The sequence below is a fragment of the Rhinopithecus bieti genome, unplaced genomic scaffold (assembly GCF_001698545.2).
Source record: "Rhinopithecus bieti isolate Rb0 unplaced genomic scaffold, ASM169854v2 scaffold_35903, whole genome shotgun sequence".
Taxonomy (NCBI): Eukaryota; Metazoa; Chordata; class Mammalia; order Primates; family Cercopithecidae; genus Rhinopithecus; species Rhinopithecus bieti.
Window position 1 is genome coordinate 2,191,316 of NW_016815549.1, and position 22,068 is coordinate 2,213,383.

Sequence of the window (22,068 nt, forward strand, 5' to 3'; positions counted from 1 at the left end):
AACACACACACACACACACACACACACACACACACACACACACACACACAAAATGGAGCTCCTTTTTCCTGATTGTTAAATTGTGTGTATATATTTCCTCTTCCAATAAAAGTGTTAGGTGATAAAAGAAGTATTGAAAATGCATGTGAAAGTGGAAAAAGGTGTTATTTCTATATTAATGTACTATTTTATATAAAAAAATCACACATTCATGTGTGATCTTGACTATGTATCACAAAGTTAATCTAAATATTGTAACTAAAACTTTGACATTGGACAAAACTATGCTTTTGGTGAGAGACCTTCTTCAGGAAGTGGGTTAGGGAAGTCTTACATTTATTTGCACTTCTATGTGCAGTAAGTAATGACCACATCTGGCACTTCTCTCATCATCTGACCTATGTGCATGCCTCTTTCATTTCCTCATTAATGGAGTGCCCATTATATGTCTTGCATTTTCCTGGTACAAGGGTCTGCAACACCTCTTTAAATGCATTAAGGTTTATTTTGAATGCACTTCACGGATATCTCTGTCTTTTTTCTCACTAAGTTTACATTAAAAGCTTCTAAATAAGAAGGTCTCAGAAGCAACAGAATTTGCTTTCTGGGAAGGACAGTATCTTTGTAATTTTGTTATTTTGAAAATGCTTCTTACCCTCTCCCTACCCACACTGCTTATGAGAACCACTGACATCCATCAAGGAAAGAAACTGTACCTCCTTAACTCATTTCATACCCTCTTTGTGACTGAGAGATAAACAAGGCAGGTCAATTTAACCTAAAATAAACACTATTAAGACTGCCAGTTCACCGTAATAAAAATATTTCAAGTCACCAATGATGTTCCAGCAAAGAGAATTTATCACAAGCAAACTCTGATTAGTATTAATTATTTGAAGCATGTTCATAAGTATTTTCTGAGGATTGTTCTGGGATTACATATAGTGGTTTCTGCTACGGGTAAAAGAGTAGTAGGCTATTTACAAGTACTGTCTTGGAATACAGTTTTCAAGTCCTGGAATATAGTTAATAGCACACTTTCTGAAGTTCTGCTTCAAAAATTCCTGCATGTGCAATGCTGTTCAAGTAATTCTATTTCTCTGTTCCTCAACGGTCACATTTATAAAACATATAAAAACTTATAAAATAAGGAAAATAATAGTACCTACACCCCACTGTATTGTGTGAGACTTAAGTGAAACAGTACACATAGAACATTTAGGACTCTGCCTGGCACATTGTGTGTGCTTAAGAAATGTTAGCTATTATTATTATCATCAATTAGTCTTAGTATGACTTGTTGATCTAGTTAACACATAATTCTATATAATAATTCCTTGAAAGAAAAAAAGACTTTCAACTCTCTGAGATAATTATAACTCCACGTATTTCAAAGCATTTCCAAGTGGCAATTTACAATTTATTATGAAATCCAAGTATATTTTTTAAAGAAGATAAAAGAAGAAAATACCAAACTTTTATTCCTTTTTGCTTTGATTTTAGTAGTAGATAATTGTTACTTGCCTTAAAATTTTCTCATCTCCCTATGTATTTCAAAGCATTTCCAAGTTGCAATTTATAATTTATTATGAAATCTAAGTATATTTTTTAAAGAAGATAAAAGAAGAAAACACCAAACTTTTATTCCTTTTTGCTTTGATTTTAGTAGCAGATAAATTGTTACTTGTCTTAAAATTTTCTCATCTCCATGGACTTCAGACCCACCCACTGAGGAAAAAAAAATTATTATTTACGATACATCAGGCAGTACAGAGTTAGGTTACAATTCTGGCTCTGCTATTTAACTAGTTGTATAACTGCAAGCAAGTCACTTAACTTTCTTATCAAAATCTCCACTACTACCTTCCTTTTATATGCCATCATCACCACCTACTCATGGTATTGGATTCAACACAGCTTTCTGTTTTCCCATGCAGGAAACACAGTGAGCATTTGAGAGCAACTATAAACTCTTCCATTCTCTTTTCCCTTCATGAACAACTCAGCTCTAAAAGTTAATCACTACAGGCAGAACAAGACTAATGTCCACACTAGTGGAGAAAAGGAGGCAAAGTCATGGTGGCCAAGCACAGACTGTCAAGGCAGCAAGATGAGGAGGTAGTTTCTGCAAACAGTGGCCTGAAGTAGGGGGTAACTGCTCAAGTAGGATGAAGAGGGCACCATATGGGGATAGGAGGCAAACTTGGCATGGGGGAAGAGAAGTGTGGTAAAGAGGTGTGGCCCTTGCAGGGTGTGAAAGCCCAAGTGGAGTGGAGAGTGCCACCAATTTAGGAAAGATGACTTGGGCTATGCAGGATTGGTTATATACAGAGGGATTAATCAGATAAGTAGATATAAAAAAGATAATGAGAGCCTGTCTCTCGCTGTCAGAAAGGGAACTACAAATACGGAAAATAAAATATATCAAGAATGAATCCTTATAAATAGATTAAAATTGGAGGTATTGGTGTAAATTCATTGTTTTAATATATATGCAAATACACAAATAATAGATATAAAAACGTGTGTGTGTGTGTGTGTGTGTGTGTGTGTGTGAGGGAATATGATTAAACAGACATACTCCCTAGCTCTGCTCATACAGAAGGTCTTGGATACTGATACCTCAATAGCAATGAACACATCTAAAGACAAGTTATTGTATTCTAAATATAATTTTTTCTACTAAAAGGAACTAGGGCTCATTAGAGAAATAACTGATTCCAGGGCTGAGCCAGGTAAAGTACAAGACAGTCAGAATGTTTTGTTACATCAGAAGCAAAGAGTTGATCAAAACAATGTGAAGATGTCAAAAGGGCACAGAAGCCAGCCTGAAGATGGTCCCGTTCATCAAAATCAGGTAACTCATGCATCAAAACAAGTAATGATAACATCGGGCTAAAACCCACATCCTAAAATAAAAAACAAATTTATACATGAATAAATTGAAAGTTAAAGTAGGATAAGGCATGGGATTATCAGTCTCAAAGACGCTCCCCACAAAACACTTATTAATTACATTGGAAAAAGAGTGATTTTACAGTGGAGAAGCTGGACAGACATTGCCTTAGTGATCAAAGAGCACAGTATCATTAATGGGACAAATAAGCATCATGTACTACCTAAAATGAATCAATGAAAGAATCACAGTAATGCTTAAGTGATATTCCTTTCAAAGACTGATAATATAAATCTAAGCATAAGGAAATATGAAACAAGTTAAAATAGGAGGCATTCTACAAAATAATCTGCAAATGTAGAATGGTCATGAAAGTCAAGGGAAGATGAAAGAACTTTTCCAGACTGAAGGAGATATCTAACTAAATACTGTCAAAAAGACGTCAGAGAACACTGGTGAAACCTGAATGGGTCTGAGCATGTGATAATAGAAATGTATCAATAATTTATTTATATTGATGGTTGTACTATAGTTATCTAGGAAAACATTCTTGTTTGTAAGAAACACACTATTCAAGTGTTATTAGATTTATGATTTATTCTCCAATGGTTCAAAAGAAATGTAGGTCTTTGAAGTACTTGCAACTTTTCTGTAAGTTTGTCACTTTGAAACAAATTTAAAAACGTAACACTTCGAACCACAACTCTTCCCTACTTGAAACCCTTCAGGGGCTCTCCACTGCAACCAGAAGAAAACTCAAGGCCTACATGTTCTTCATCAGCTAGTTTTCAGTCCTCATGCCATAGTGCTGCCCCTCTGTCCTTCATATTCTGGCTACTTACAACCTAACAAGGCTCCTGGAACATGTGAATTCATTCCCACTTCAGAGGATCATGGCTTTTCCTCCGTCTTCCAACACTGGGGCTCCAGAATTTGGATCAATGGCCCCTTATAATGATTCAGCTCTCTTCTCAAGGTCATCTCCTCAGAAAGGCCTTTCTGATCACTCTAGACACTTCCCCTCCTGGTATTCTTGATCATATTACCCTGTTTTATATTCTTTATAGCACTAATCACGGTCTAAAATTATCATATTCATTAATTATTTTTATTTATTTTCAGTCTCCTTCCACTAGAGAATAAGCTCCTAGGGAGAGGGGCTTTGTCAGTCTTCTTCACTGCAGTATCTCCTCCACCTAGGGCCTGGACATTGAAGGAGCTAAGAACTATTTGCTGATTGACTCTCTAGGACTCAATTTTCCCGTCTACAAAAATGGGAACAAATTACTACGTATCTCATAGGATTAGACATTGGCTGATAAATGCGAATGCTTGGCATAGTGCCTGACATACAACAGGTACTAAATAGATGTTAAATATGATTATAAAATGAAAGCGCTAGTTTGGGTCTAGAAATTCTCTGAAAGTTGAATGGCCATGTGATTCGGGCATTGACATCCCCCCCCCCCCCAAATTGACTATTGACTAAGCTTCACCAGAGAGAAAAGGCTTACTCTCTGAAGTCTACTAATTATACAACTATACCTCATTTTATTGTACTGCACTTTACCACGCTTTGCAGATATTGCTTTTTTTTTTTTTTTTTTTAACAAATTGAAGCTTAAGCCTACCAGCATCGTTTTTCCAACAACATGTGCTTACTTCATGCGTCTGTGTCACATTTTGGTAATTCTTACAATACTTCAAACTTTTTCATTATTATCATATCTGTGATGGTGATCTGTGATAAGTAGTCTTTGATGTTACCACTGTAATTTGGAAAGGGGGGAAATGTGTCCATATAAAGTAGTGAATCTAATCCATAAATGTGTATGTTCTGACTGTACCACTGACTATTCTCCTGCCTCTATTCCTCTCCTTCCTATTCCCTGAGAGACAATAATATTGAAATATGTCCAATTAATAACCCTACAATGGCTTTTATGTGTTTAAGTGAAAGAAAGAATTGAGCGTCTCTTACTTTCAATCATAAGCTAGAAATGATTAAACTGAGTGAGGAAGGCATTTCGAAAGCTGAGATTGGCTGCAAGCTAGGCCTCTTGCATAGAACAGTTAGACAAATTCTGAATGCAAAGAAAAAGTTCTTGGAAGAAATTAAAAATGCTATTCCAGTAAACATATGAATTATAAGAAAGCAAAAAAAAAAAAAGGCCTTATCGCTGACATGGAGAAGGTTTTAGTGGTCTGAATAGAAGATCAAACCAGCCATAGCATTCCCTTAAGCCAAAGCCTAATCCAGAGCAATGCCCTAACTCTTCAATTTTATGAAGGCTGGAAGAGGTGAGGAAGCTGGAGAGGAAATGTTTGAAGCTAGCAGAGGTTGGTTCACTAGCTTTAAGGTTTAAGGAAAGAAGCTGTCTCCGTAACATAACATAAAAACGCAAGATGAAGCAACAACTGCTGATGTAGAAGTTATAACAAGTTATCCAGAAGACCTAACTATGATCATTGACAAGGATGGCTACATTATAAACAACAGAGTTTCAACGTAGACAAGTTTTTCTTTTTTTTTCCCCTGAGACAGACTTTCGCTCTTGTTGCCCAGACTGGAGTGCAATGGCACTATCTCATCTCACTGCAACCTCCACCTCCTAGGTTTAAGCAATTCTCCTGCCTTAGCCTCCCAGGTAGCTGGCATTACAGGCATGCACCACTATGTCTGGCTAATTTTGTATTTGTAGTATAGATGGGGTTTCTCCATGTTGGTCAGGCTCGTCTCGAACTCCCAACCTCAAGTGATGCGCCCGCCTCGGGCCTCCCAAAGTGCTAGGATTACAGGTGTGAGCCACTGTGCCCAGCCAACAAAAGTTTTATATTGGAAGAAGATGCTATCTAAGACTTTCATAGCGACAGAAGAAAAGTCAATACCTAGCTTCAAAGGACAGCCTGACTCTCATTAGAAGCTAATGTAGTTGGTGATTTTAAGTTGAAGCCAATGCCCATTTACCATTCTGATAATCCTAGGGCCCTTAATAATTACTCTAAATCTACTCTGCCTGTGCTCTATACCTGAAATAACAAAGCCTGGATGATAGTGTTATCTGTTAATAGTATGGTTTACTGAATATTTTAAGCCCACTCTTGAGATCTACTGCTCAGGAAAAAAGATTCCTTTCAAAATATTACTGTTTATTGACAATGTACTTGGTGACCGAAGAACTCTGATGGAAATGTACAAGGGAATTATCACTGACTTCATGCCAGCTAATGTTAACTTCCATAGTCCATGGGTCAATGAATCATTTGGACTTTAGAGTCTTATTATTTAAGAAATACATTTTGTAAGGCTGTAGCTGCCATAGATAGTGATTCCCCTGATGGAACTGAGTAAACTGAACATCTTCTGGAAAGAATATACCATTCTAGATTCCATGAATAATATTTGTGATTCATGGGAACAGATCAAAATATTAACATTTATAGGAATTTGGAAGAAGTTGATTCTAACTCTTAAAGATGACTTTGAGCAAAGGGTTCAAGAATTCAGTGGAGGAAGTAACTACAGGTGTGGCAGAAATAGTAGAGAACTGTAATTAGAAGTAGAGCCTGAAGAGATGACTGAACTGCTACAATTTCATGACAGAATTCGAACAGATGAGAAGTTGCTTCTTATGGATGAGCAAAGGAAGTGATTTCTTGAGGCGGGATCTACTCCCGGTGAAGATGCTGTGAGTATTCTTAAGATGACAATAAAGAATTCAGAATATTATGTAAACTTTGATACAGCAGTGGCAAGTTTTGAAAGGATTGGCTCCAATTTCAAAAAGAGTTCTACTGTGGGTAAAATGCTATCAAACAACATCGCATGCTACGGGGAATTCACTGTGAAAGGAAAATGAATATATGCAGCAAACTTCCTCGTTCTCATATTTTAAGAAATTGCCATAGCCACCCAAATCTTCATCCACCACCACGTGATCAGTCAGCAGCCATCAACATAGAGGCAAGACGCTCCACCAGCAAAAAGATTACAGCTCTCTGAAGGCTCATATGACCATTAGCATTTTTAACAATGACATAATTTTAACTAAGTTATGAACATTTTTTACACATAATGCTATTCCACATTTAATAGACTACAGTATAGTGCAAACATAACTTTTATATCCACTGGGAAACCAAAAATTTCTTGTGTCTTGCTTTATTGTGGCAGTCTGAAACTGAACACAATATCTCCAAGCTATGCCTGTAATAAATCAAAATGCATTTAATTTAATGATATTCAAATGTGCTAGAGGAAAACTACTGGTTCTCTATTTTGTGGAAATACAATTTTTGATTTTTAGTACTAAATTATTTATACTTTAGGCCAGGCCTGTAATCCCAGCACTTTGGGAGGTCAAGGCAGGTGGATCACTTGAGGTCAGGAGTTTGAGATTCCACCTGGCCAACACAGCAAAACCCTGTCTCTACTAAAAATACAAAAATCAGCTGGGCCTGGTGGCACATGCCTGTAATCCCCACTACTTGGGAGGCTGAGGTAGGAGAATCGCTTGAACCCGGGAGACGGAGGATGCAGTGAGCCAAGATCGTACCACTGCCCTCCAGCCTGGATGACAGATTATTATTATTATTTATACTTAAATGTTTTATAATAACAATTATTATTATTATTATTATTTATACTTTAAATGTTTTATAAAACCATGATGTATTATCTAATATTTTACATATTCATACTATAACTTAACAAAATTTTTACTAATACAAGTCCTAGATTTATAAATGCTAATTCATCTTCAAAAAAAATTCTTTAAGCACAATTTCTGCATGTCAATGGATAAAGAATAATTAATGTCTGATTAAGGTCACACATTAAATAAAAGTGAATCAAAGCCCTCTCCTGGCTTCTAATACCCAGTGGGTTACTGCTCTAAGCATTATGAAATATTTATTACATGCCCAGGCAGGGCCAGGAGTGAAAGAGATATATAAGACAGATCCTTAGGACATATTTCTTATTAACAAAAAGTCTAAATTAAGAAGTAATTGAATCTGTTTTGAGTTTCTATATAGGAAAGCTATTTAAACTTTCTATCTATGGCAGGCAAACCCCATAAAACACACCACAAATCCAAAGGACACCGTAAGTAGAATTTCTTAAAACCCTGAGAAGAAATGACTGGAATTTTAAACTACCCCTTTTACTTGTCCATCTGTTACTTTTTCTGTTGCAGTTAAGGCAACAGAAAAAAAAAATCTTCCTAGAGAAAGACACAAGAGCTTAGTCTTTCTTTAGAAATTATCTGCAACACTGTTACACTGCCTCTCTTTCTCCACAGTCTTTGTCTTCTTCCTTCTTCTCCCCTTTCACCCTCACCCACCGCAAACATACACAGGCCTATTCATCAAGACTGTACATTTATATGTTCTACTTTCAAATTAGCAGCCCTTAATATGCAGTTACTTCCCTAAGCAAATTTCACTGGTAAAATTTTGAAAATAGTACAGTATTTTCCACCTCACTCTCTAATATCTCTTGACAAGTTTTCTGGGTAATGATTACATGAGTCATTCAGTGTTCAGGTTTGTGTTCATGACAGACATGCTGCTGTTGATGAATTTCAAAAGAAATGACTAAAAACACACTTGGGCAGGGTGGTCAAAATATGTTGTAAGAAATGTGTGGTCTTAGATTTGGAATACTTTACCTCTAGTTCTTATTAATTTGTTTCTAATTTATTCCTTATTAGATTCCATATTCCATATAAGAGAGCATCCACAATTGTACTCTACAAGTTTAAAGACAGAAAGTAAAGACATTCATGCAATGAGAACATGAGAGTAAGGAAAAAAACAAGGTAAGGTTAAGGGTGAGAGTTTGACACACACAAGACATACTTGCCAGACGGAAGTGGATCAGAACTGGGGCTCTCAATAGTTTAGTAACTAATGTAAAAAGTGAGATAAATGGGATAAGATCAGGTATAAAACCCAAGATGTGTATAAGCTGAAAACACACTAGCTACTCAGGAGAAATGCAACCGTACTGCTGGTGCTGTAAACAAAAGCTTTCTCATGTAGTCTCATAAAAGAAAAATATAAAATAGTCAGTGCTGTTGATGTTTATCATAAATAGATTTATGGTTCTCCTTAAAATGTCCTTCTGATACATCAATGGTACAACACCCAGTGTGTTGAGTTAAAATAATTCCATAGGAGTCCAAAGCACAACCTCTGAATAGTCTGTATGAATTCAGATACAATTTAAAGTATCTATGCAACTGCCTAGAGCAACCAGGTAGGGCAAGTGGGAGTGGTCACTACACAGCTAAAGCTAATTGCTGCCTCGCTTTTTCTTTTTTCTTATTTTAACACTGTGGAGGTCTCACAAGCAGGACTGCAGTTAACACTTTCCAAACTTTGATCTAGAAGAATAAAACTAATATATACTTCAAAGAAAGTTCCTTTAACATTGTTTATAGAAATATTTACAATCTAATCCTAGTTAGGCACTGGGCTAAGGTTTCAATATGCTCATTTAACAACACTTTACGGAAGGTATTACCCACATCTCTCATAGTTGAGGAAACTAAAGTATGGAGAATGTTAAGTAACTTGGCCCAGAATTACAAAGGCAGTAAATGGCCTCTGCCACAAAATGCTGTGCTTTAAATTATACACAACTCTGCAACTGGGATTAAGACCTTACATTAAATTCTTGACAGAGACTGCTCTGTTGAGAAGTGCCAGGGGCACAAAAATAAATGACAGAGAGAAAAATCCAGTATGGTAAAATTCCAACCAGAGATCTCAGGCTCAACAGACTCTTATTCATAAGGCAGATATGGTGATTTTTGCAATTTAATCAAATATTCACTATTATCCTTTACAAGTTTAGGAGAACACAGTTTTGCTTATGTACCTACCACTCAAGCCAATGAAGCCCTGAATGAAAGGGCTGCCTGAGAAGACATAGAGGGAGAGGAATTCTAGGCACTCCTTTGTACTTTCTTCTGGGAGAAGCTGGCTGCTGAGGGCCTTCTTGATTACAGTATCACTCAAGCACCATTCCAAATTCCCAGCCAGCTGTGTGTGTGCAAACCCACTACCCTGCTGCACTGTCTGTGGCCAATATTTATTAGTGTTCTACCCAGAATCCATCCTCTACTCTCCACATTACTTTCTGGAAAGGCCAAAGTTTTTTTCAGGTATCTGTAACAGGGTGTGTATTGTAGCTGATAAGTAAACTCTGATGGTCACATTCACACTCCATGTGACTGGTTTGATCTGAGTTTTCACAATTCTGACCAATAAGTTTTGAGGAAATGTCAGCCAGGTGCCTTTTAGGATAAACTGATAAAAGGAAATATGCAAGAAAAAAGCCTCTTCTCATCCCACTGGACATTGTCATGTTCTTTACTGCTGTGTATGCATGTGTGGATGCATGTGTATCTGTGCATGAAAGACACATAACTGCAAACACACAAAAAGAAGCAGAGTAGAAAATAGGTTATGTTAGGAAATGAGGCATATAGAAAGGAATAATTTGTAAAAAGTTCAGGAGAGAAGTGAGCCAGAAAATACTTAAGAAAAGGAAGAAGCAACCTTCACCTCGATCACAAGAAAGGCTTACTATGCCAAACTTATTTCTTTAAAGCTTCCTAGAATTAGAGAGAAGGCAATCTTGCTCTGTGCAGTATTTAGTACACTACCAAGATCATCTGAAAATTAATAACCTCTATTTAAGGATGAGAGTAAAACACCAGCCAAAAATAGCATGTCATACTGAATAAGAACCAGCCTGAATAATCTGGTATATGTTTATATCTACTGAATGTGGCTGTGCAAAATTCCAGACTATGATGATCTTATGAAAATGTATTTCTTTGCTCACATAAATATACTGCTAAACAGCTATGGCATTATATCTAGATCCAACTTTCCAATTCTATGCACATATTGCTAAATGTCAAATGTATTCATATTCATTTATATTTGAATGCTGCTTTGAGTGAAAAACTATAAATCATCCATTCAGAAATAAAAATAAAATAGATATGCAGTATTATTTAGCAGCACAGATGAACCTTATTTATTTTACAGTTAAGCAGTGAAGTGAATAAGCATTTTCAAACAGAAGCTCTGACTCTGAAAACTTATAACAAAATGGCAAAACCCACAAGTTTCTCCAAACATCTGAGTTTCCTCTTAATCTCAGTCATTATTATACCTTTATCATCCCAGTCAAAAATTATGACTTTCACAGGACACTATTACATTGAATATCTTCTTCATTGGAGCACATAATGCAACTCAATTACTCTTGAAATATTATAATCATATATAAAATTGTTTTTTGAAATGCCTCATAATTGGAGAAATTGTTTAAAAAGTTGGATGACCCTAATCAGATCTGTTTAGTTAATCTTACTGGTGCAATGATCTATCACCAGACAAAGCTGCATCAAATTCTTTTCCTTCTCCTCATCAGCCAAAACTTCTGATTCTTCCATTAATATTAATCTCTTAATGTTGAAATATGCCAAGGCTCTGACTGGACTTCTTTCTTCTCTCTTTCCTCACACTTCAAAGACCTTGACAAATCTCATAGCTTTAATACCATCTATTTGCTAATAACTTCCAAATATGTATCTTCAGCTGAACCTATGAATTTTTACATGTATCTCCGTACCCAGTATCTCCACTGGGTGACTAATAGGCAAATCAACTTTACCTTTCCAAATCTGAGAAACTTATCTTCCCCATTAAACCTGTTGTTTCCAAAGTCTCCTCATCTCAATTAATGCCAACTATTACCTTCCAGTTGCTCCGTCTAAAACCTCAGAATCATCCTTGCCTCTCCTTATTGGCTCACAATCCACAGCCCACCAAATAGCAAATAGCTCTTCCTATGAAATATACTCAGCTTCTGACCCTTTAACATCACTTCTGCTCTGGTCCAAGCTATTATGTCTCACTGGGAATATTTTAAGAGCTACTCTCCAGCTCTGGCTTTCCTCCACCCCATGCACATACCACATGTACATCATCTTGTGCTCTCTCCAAGCACAACAATCATCTTATAACTTAAATATGATTATGTTACTCCTTTGTTCAACTATTTTCCTCTCTCACTGAGATATATAAACCTTATAAAGCTCTATATGGTCTAACCCCTGGTTTCTTCTCTGACTTCATTTCCCACAACTCTTCTACTTGCTCACTCCATTTCTGCAACACTGGCCTTCTTGCTTTTTCTGGAATGTACAAGCATACTTTCATTGTGCATGTACTGTCCCCTCTGCCTGAAAGGCTCTTCCCTCAGGTATACATATTACTCACACATTACCTCCTTGGTGAATATTTTACTGACACCTAATTCTAAATTGCACTGCTCCTCAACACTCTGTCTCCACACTTATCACTATACAACAATATATTACAAATTTTAATTATTTACTCTTTTTTTTTTAACCTACTAGAACATAAGCCTCATGAGGACCTGGTTTCTTTCCCCAGTGCTGGGAACAGTGACGTTCATATGGTAAATAATTAATTTTGCTGAAAAGTTTTTGTTGAATACCTCTACCTTAAATATCATCTTATAAATATGTAAAGTTGCGCATCTCCAAATTTCTTCTTCACTTCTTATTCTGTAGCTCAGTGTAGAGAGCCACGATCTGCCCTGCTGCAAGTTAGAAATGTTAGTTATTAATAACTTGAAACATTGGCTGCCCTTCATTATTTAAGTGATGTGGCTTCTATCTTCTGCCTACCTCTTTCTCATATTAACTCTTCTCTGCAACTCCACTGCCACCTCTTCAATTCAGGTTCCCACTGGATCCATACTGAGCAAAGGATAAAGTACATATTTCTCAACCTGATAGATAAGGTCTCCTTTTTACCTGACTATAGTCCACCTTTAAGTCACATCCCCTCTTCCTCCCTGTACCCTCCCCTCCACACACCAATCTGGTTTAATCAAGTTAGCATGCTTTTTGAGCTTCTAAAGCTTTTCATAATATCCATTCTACCTGAAATATTCCTTGTGCTTTACAATGAATAACTCCATAGCCATTTTATAAGGACCAATCTCAAATATTACCTCTATACTGTCATTAAAATGACAACAGCTAACAACTACTGAGTGCTTACTATGCTCCAAGCAATGTATTTGCATTATATAATTCAATCCTTAAACAAGCTTATTAGAAAGGTACAAATAATGTCCTCAACCTATACATGATAAAATGAGGCTAAAAGAAGTTAGAAAACTTGTCCTGGGTCACAAAATTTAATAAACAGGTGATAAACAGGTGAGCAAGGATTTGATGTTTGATTTATCCAATTCCAAAGCTTAGACAACAAAACTCTACATGAACCGCCAAACTGACCTTCAAATGAATATTCCGAATGTCTTTACTGACTTAGGTAATCTTGAAACCATTAATTTTATGGCTGTGAGATAAGAACTACAAACTACAAACTCTGAGAAGGAGCCACTTTGCAACTAACCATGTAATGTATCAAGGACTCTCTGTCAGATATTATTTTAGTTTGTAGAAAAACACATACCTTTTGTGGATATATCTGTGTGATAAGAAAAAGTAACTGTAATGCCATTATTGTTCATTTATAGCAAATGCAGGATTACAGGCAAGGTAAAAAGACCAGAACCCTTGTATTTGCATGCCACAAAACCCACACGAAGGTCACCTGATACAGTCAAATGTCCTCTGGAATGTTATATAACTGCAATCTTTCTACCCAATAACTATAACTCCTCTAACCTTTGCGTTTCTTACTAGAGCTTCATTTCACTGACCTTTTTATTATCAGTTGCTTTGCTAGGTTTGCACATAGCATCCCACCCAAAGGTGACTTTGATGGAGTCTCTGAAGGCTGCCCCAATGTCTCCATAGAAATGGCCCCAGGGTTGTCTCCAAAATGGCCCTGTCTGAGTTGCCATGGTAAACAACCAGGCAGATTGCTATATTCAGTTCTCTGCCAGGGTCGCCATGGTGACTGCAAAGGACAGCTCCTTAGAAGGACCTCACAAGGGCACGTTGCCATGGTGACCCTATCCTGCATATTTCTAAGCAACTTCCTTTCAGTCTTTCTGTGACCAATCAAGGCCGGTTCATTTTTAGAGTAACTCTGGTAGATTCCTCCCGAAGATACCATCATAAGACATAGGGATTTTAAAAGTGAGAAGGCCTATAAACAAATTAATTATTTGAAAATATAAACAGTTCCATTCACAAATCATTAAATCAGTCCGCATAAATTTTAGGAAAAATTTGTTTTGATGATAAACAAAAAAATATCTGCAATGTCTCTGTTAAATGTGTCTGTTTTCAAACTTAATCAACTGAAAGTATCTTACAGAATATAATGCAGATAATTAAAGTTTCAAATTTTTCCAGTCTTACAATGTAGCAGCTACATGGGTATTAAACACTTTAGAGTAGACATGACATACACACCCAAGTGAAATCATAAATATATACTGATGATTAAGTTATAATAAAATATCAAAAATATTCGTATACAGCAAAAGACAAAATATTTGTAAGCCCAGTGGAAAAACAAATGTGTGTGTGTTTTTTTTTAACTGAGTTGGGAAATCCCAGCCATATTTGGACCCAAGCTATTTTCTTCCTTGTGCTTTTGTGGTTGGAACAATCCCAACTAATCTTCCTTTCATTTTAAAACACGAATATAGGCCATTCTTAACATATGCTTGGTTTTTCAGCCATGCTATTATTCTCCTGAAACTTTAAAATACTCTACTGTTCCTAGTATTTCATCAAGAGCAAAATTTTGTCTAACCACTAACTTCAATATCCTTAGTTACTTAACACCTAAAAACAAATTCTAAAATTCAGAAGATGCAATTACAATTTCTATACACACGTACAGCCTTTCAGTCAATTCTAGTTGACTCTTAACTCTCTCTATATATAGTTAAGAAATATATGTATATATGTACATATATGTATTTTATATATACATATGTGTATATATATGTTTCTTAACTATATATATTGAGAGCGTTAGGAGTCTATTGTTTCTTATTAAATGGAAAAGGTTAATCTGGGGTTCTGTCTAAATCATAAAGATGATTTTTCCTTTGAGCACTATTTCCTCTAGTTCTACATTTTCTGTTATTCTCTCTCACAGATTCCTTTCCCCTACTCTGTCCACAGCAGCCCACCACTCCCCACTCACATTCCACTGGAGAGAATAGAATTTCAGTTAATATACATAGTCAAGAAATGTGAGAATAATTCATAGTATAATAATTCTAAGTTGCATACAGACATGCAAGTTGGACTTCACAGACACAAGGACCCTTTGTATTTGTACTCATCTTTTACTGGTTTTCACAATATTAATTAAATAATGAAATAATTGCACAGTCTGATTTTGTAGAGACTTCATGCTTCAAGCCTTCAATATGCTTGCACAAATCAGAGTAGTCACTATGGTTTCCACTCATTCCTTCACTACATATTTATTGAGTGACTACGATGTGCCAGGCAGTGCACAAGGGTCTGCGAACACTCCAGTGAACACACGAAAAAAAAAAATCGGCCCTTAGGGTGTTTCAGTTATGGAAAGGGAGAGAGAAAAATATATAAAGAAAACTAATTAGGAAGTCATATGTTAGGAAGTGATTAAAGTTAGGGAGACTATTAAAGCAGGGAGGGGGGATGTAGAGTCCTTGGCCAGGTCAGGGCTGAGGAGGCAGCAATAGTACAGATTTACAGGGACGTTTCAAGGACTCCCCAACTCACCTGATGTAAGTGCACTCAATATTGTATTCAATAACAACCTAAATCCTTACATGTAAAGGAAAATTTAAAAAATATTTCATAATGCAAACAGTAGAAGTTCATTAGATTAAAAGTCCACTTTTCCCACTTCTATACCTGCTTTTTTGACAGGCAGCACTGTCTGAGGCAGACAAGAGACGTCATCACCTCCAATCCTATTCTGCATTTCAAGACCTATATATAAACTTGGGCAAATTACTCTACCTTTCAAGTGTCTTCTCACTTTTAAAATGAGAATAATTATTCCAACCTGACAGTATTACTCTGAAAATGCAAAGATACTAAAATATAAATATAAAACTACCATGGGTAAAATAATCTATATCTAGAATTTGCTTTAGAATACTTCAGTAAAAATTTAAACATGAGGAGAGACAATTAAAAAAGTTGAGCAAAATGTTGAGAATTAATGAAGCCCAGTTATGAATATATGAGAGCTCATATTATTAGATCTCATTTTGTTTGAAAATTTCCATGATAAAATATCTTAAGGTAAAGATTAAACTTGCAAACACAAAAATATTCACTTTCACAAAGAGTTTAACAATACTCAGAAAAAAAGTATAGAGGAACATTAATGTATTTTATATAAAAATCTCAAAAAACTAGAAAAAAGTAGATTTATTTACTGAGTACTTACTAGCCTGGAATAATGCTAGCATTGCCTTTCATACTTTCTTCCAATACATTATCTCCTTTTTAAAAAATTATACTTTCCTAATAGTATGAGATGAGACATAAGTCAGAAAGGCAGAAAATCATCATTGTTAATTAAGCTTGCAGACTCACATGGTATCCAATGTATAACAGATTTTAGGAAGAAATTTTACTATAATTTGCTGAATGCTTAGAAACAATCATGTAAGAAACAATGATGTAAGGACATTGCTAATACAGATTTTAGACAATGAATTCTATACGATTGTATCAAGAAACTTAAAAACTTACCAGATCAGTATCTGTCTTTTTATAGGTCAAAGCTTCAACTTTGGAATCCAGTTCTGCTTGTATTTGGTCTCTTCTTTTCATAACACCCTTTACATTAAAACACACAGAATAGTATGTACTTAGTTTTAATAATCTTTCCTATAGCAAAAATATGTATTTCAGAAAATAAATAGCATCTCTTCCTCAAGCCATCAGTCATTTGGGGATATAATACATTTTAAAAGTGTGTTTTTTTTTTTTTTTAATCTCTAAAGACTAAATTGAAAGCAAGTATTTAAGAGGGTTTTTTCCTATAAATGTTTCAATTAGTTTTCCTAATGCATATTTTACCCATTTAAGCATTGTATATATGCACTACATTTGATGGAATACTCTAGGCATGTACAATTCTTCAAAAATAGTAAAGAGCAAAACAAACAAAAAATAGTAGAGGCACTGGAAATATATACTACAGCATAAACTAGTTGCAGGTGGGATGTCACATGGACCATAATCTGGAAATATCTACACTCTGTGGCAACCTTCTTACCTGACTCCAAAGGGATAAATAATAAAACAGGAAATTATGCTGGGAAATCAGAAAACTGAATTATGCATTCATATCCTAAGCATTTTATTTTTGCTCAAAATATAAAATATTCATTAGTTAGCCAAGCTTTTGATGAGAAATCATAGCCTCCTCTTTGACTGATAGGAGTTTTTATCTTTTTTTTGATTTCATGTTTCAGAGTTTTAAACTTAAAGCACCCATGTGAAGAAATTTAAGTGCAGAATTCATCTACATCTTTCATTTTGCTGAATTTTACAATGTCTTTAAGTGATTCACATTTCTTCCGAGACATGTAACTTAGACTTGAGCCCAGGAGTTCCAGGCTGTAGTGAGCTATGATCATGCCTCTGCACTCCAGCCTGTGCAACAGAGCCTGTTAAACAGACGTTAAACAGGTTAAACACCCTGTTAAACAGACGTCTCTTTAAAACACACACACACACACACACACACACACACACACACACACACACACACACAAAGGAAACTAACATTTTTCCTAGTTGCAAAGAAGTCCATAGAAAACTCAACTAATATCATAAATTCCTTTATATTTACCTCAATGTTTAATTGCCATTAATGTCAAGAAAGCCCTCCTTTCTTTGACCCAAATGACTCACTCTCTAACTCAGTCCTATTTATTTAATAAGGTCTGTTTCAAGAAAGATGAAGTACTGGTTTTCATATGCACAAATACATTTTAAGTAAAAGGTTGCTTCAGAGGACAACTGGTGAAAATTACATGAAATTAATCATTTTTATGGGAGGATTATTTTTCATTATTTTAGCTCAAATTGAAGAGAATGTTCCAATATCAAACAGGACAAGAAATGCAATATAAGTACTATTTATTATACCCTAGGAGTCTAAAAATTAATTCAATCAAACAAGGACCTATAAAATAATTATATTATAATTTTCCCATACCCTTAACAATTTAATACTTCAATTACATAATTTCCATCTTGATATAATATAAGAGAAAACACTAATTAATGGAGCAGAACATACAAATCAGATCTTCTTGAAGATTCACACAAGGGGGTGACCAACAATGAAGTGAAACCAAAGGATGTAGCCAAGGAAATGGATAGAGAGAGGCAAGAGAATCAACAACAGTGAAACATCGAAGGCCTTTGGGAAGCAAGAAGCTTTGTTTACAGGAGGACTCCAATAAAGTAAAGCACAGCCAAAGCCTGAAATGTCCGTGCAATATTTAATGACTCTGTCAAAGGAAACCTAAACATGATCGACAAGAGAGAGGCAAATCTCAGGCTGAAAGACGAAGTGAGCTTTTCAGACCAAAACAATGAAAAGTTTTTTAAAAAGAAAAAAATTGAAAGAAATTCCTAGAAATCAAGGGTACATGTCCAAATAAACCATGGTTCCAATTATAAAGAATAGAAAAAAAGAGCTATATCTGAATGCGAGCTGACTTCTTCCCTCATCACCACCCTAAAACACCGGAGACCTGAGGGTGCCAATTTGCTTGTGCAAAGTATTGTAGGCACAGAAAAACACTGGATGAAAAACATTAGCTTTGCAGATAGCATTGCTAAATTCCAAATATCTGGAAACCTTAACTTGAACTGAGGAAGTAAAATGCAAAACTTTGATACAAGAGGAATAAAAGCCTTTTCAAGTAGTGAAAGAAAAACATTTTAACTTGAAAGATTTCTTTTAAAAGCAACCAGAAGGCAGAACATCAATATCCGACTCAAGTACTTTCTACATAATGGTACTAAATATATTGCTAAATCAAATGTACCTAGAAGCAGGAGAGCAGTTCTTTCATGAAAAGAAATCCCCAAAGCACTAAAAAATTTTAAAGTAAAATTTCAAAAGGTTTGGAAAAACTAATCATATTCCCTACGTAAATTTTGATTGAGGATGCTTCCTGTCTATGTATAATCTGATAAATTGTTGGTGTTGCTATTGAGTATTGAGTATTCCTGCTTTTTAACAAAGGATTCTTTCCTTCATCTATTCAGGCACACAGTGAACAAATTATTTATTGAACATCTACATGCAAAACAACCTGCTAGGACAAAAAGATAGTAGTTTTAAAGAAAAGAAATATAGTCGCCTTTACAGAGCTTATAATCAGGTTAAGGGACGGAGGTAAAATTCGAATTATGTGTTCTTACCATTAACATTTCACTATAAAGCACGTACTCATGTACAACAGGAAGCAGGGCCTCTGAGAGTCCAGACATCCGCTTTTCAGTGGCCTTACAGCATCTGTCAATGCAGCTGGCAACATCCTTTAGAGTATCAACCAGATCCTCTTCTGACGCTGACCACAGAATATGAATGGGGCCATATTCTTTCATTTCATCAAAATATTCTTTAAAAAAAAGAGACTTAATAAGCTCTTCAATATACAAAAGTTTTCAAAGTACTTGTATCTTAGATAGTAAGAAAGGGCCTTATTTCTCTTACAGTGCATATATTCTTACACAAGAACATAAGAAAATGGATATCATCCTTCATTAAATCAACCGGCCACCAGTTTGCCCAGGTCAGTCTTTGAATGACTACTGTCCAAGTGTAATCAATAACAACATTCCTTTTCATTGTCAAAAATGTCTTGACTTGAAAAATAAATTATATGACCATCAAATCTGCCTTACCATACAACTGTATTTGAGTGCCTCATAGGCAACACGCCCTGAAAAAAAAATTATCATCTTCTTTCTCCCCTTCTTCTGACTACATATTCTACTTAGTAGTAACTACTATCCATAAATCTAAGCAAAAAAATTGGGAGGTTATCCTAGAAACATACTTACACAGAGCCAGTCAATCACCAATTCCAAAATTTCTAGATCTTAAACTATCCATCTACCTACCTATGTACTTATCTTCACTTCCACCACCATCAGCACCTCTAATCTGTACCGCTCCAAGGGTCTCCTGACTATTCTCCCTCTATTTTTGTCACAGTAGAGAAACACTGACTCTTTGTAGTTAAATTAGAATTAGTTAAATTAAACCTTTATCATTAGTCCTCACTGTCTGCTTCTCCAGGTCCAATGTGAAATTCTCTGTCAAAGATTTTAACTCAAGTCAAATTGCTTGTTCATTCATGAATATCCCATGATTTCTCTTTACAAAAACATTTGCACCTGTCCCTCTGCCTTGTCCTCCATTTCTATCACCTGACAAACTACTTCTACTCCTTTAAATTTCAGTTCAAATAAATCCCTGATTCTGTTCCAAAGGATTCATAGATGCTTTGGCCCTCAATGAGCCCATCATACCTATCATAATTTTATACTTCTATTAAAGCATTATCCCACTGTATTATCGATGTCTTATAACTCAAATGCTCTTGGCCACATACTCCTTAAAACAGGGACTGAGTCTTATTATTTTGCTATCTCAAACCCTTATGTGTAATGAGTTCAATAAATATTTTCATATCAATGAAAGAATGCATACACGAGTAACCAAAGACCATTCAGTGTTTGATACGCTATATATTCAAAAATTTGGATTTCATTTTAAAATGTGAATATCTTTACAACGTAACATTTTTACTTTCACACTTAATTTTCAGTAATGTATAGCTTTTTGTGTAGAAAATGTATAAGCAGTGAGCATTTTTTGTTCACTATCCATATAAATACAATTAAATTATCTATATTCAACCATCTTACAACTCATTAGGATTTGCTGATATCTATCATATTTCTCTAAGCTATTAAAACTTTAAAAGTTTGTATTAAATAAAAAGTTTAAAAATATGAAATTTAAAAACAATGGAGATACTAGTTGTTACCTAATGAACATTTAATCACCTCTATAGTCCTCCCAAACTCCACCTTCCTGATCCTAGGCCTGTCTTTATGGTAAATAATGACCATACTGAACTAATTTCTAGAAAAGAAAATTTTCCACTTTCTTTTTTCAATTGAGTCAATTGAGAAATCTCAAATTTCTCAATGTATGTCAATGTCTGTCATTAAACCTGAACAATATTTATGTTTATACACAAAGCTGCCCTAAAATTCTAAACTGCGCTTACATACCACTCAAATCACATCTGTATGTAAGCATTTAGTTAACTGCACTGTAATTTGTCTATTAATATACATATTTCCCAACTAGACTGTGAGCTTAACAGGTACCATCTTAATTACTCTTTGATACTCATTGTTAGCTTATAAAGCTCTTAACTACCAATAGTTTCCAGAGATCTCTTTGAATTGCCATACCACCTAACTATGCAGCCAGAATCTATGTAATAGAACTGGAATCACAGAACCTAGTTAAAATAATTCACCTCTTCAGGTTAAAAAAAAAAAGACAAACAATAAATGTAAGGGCAAACCAAGGAGGTTTAAAACAAATTATTATACTATATTCAGTCACTACAGTAATCTCATCAGGTGTCAATGAATGAATAAAAAAGGTAGAAAAGGGGCAAAGTACATTCAGTTATAATTTTTTTCTGTATCTCTTTTTAAAACCAATCAATTCTTAATAAAGCACATTTTCCTACACCATTCCAAATCTTATGTTCATTTGTGTTTTTTCAATCATTGAACAAATTTTAATTGAGTGCTTATTATGATTAAACACTGTCCGAATACTAGAAATAAAATATTTCCCAGCTTATCCTGATGGGCAGTACAGTTAAGTAGAAGTCAATTAACAAATAAGCCATCAACTTAGGGACTTTTGTTTGTCTTTATGTAGTTCCTCATCTCTAATAACAAATTATATTAGGAAATTATTTGCTGACTCAGTTATCTGTTTTTTAATGTAGGTAAATGCAATTAGAAAATTAGTGAAAAATTCACGTGACTAGAATTAGAAAAAATTCATCATGAATTCTGACTTGTAAACTAAAAAAAAAAAAAAAA

General features: G+C 35.1%; 1 protein-coding gene across 1 annotated transcript in view; it reads right to left on the reverse strand.

Moving 5' to 3' along the window:
* SNX7 (sorting nexin 7) overlaps positions 1-22,068 on the reverse strand; it is a 115,412-nt gene that overhangs the window by 51,992 nt on the left and 41,352 nt on the right. Inside the window, exons 6-7 of the mRNA XM_017853407.1 lie at positions 19,345-19,544; positions 16,648-16,734 (exon numbers count right to left, since the gene is read on the reverse strand). Coding sequence (XP_017708896.1) covers positions 16,648-16,734; positions 19,345-19,544 — 287 coding nt within the window. The remainder of the gene's footprint in view (positions 1-16,647; positions 16,735-19,344; positions 19,545-22,068) is intronic.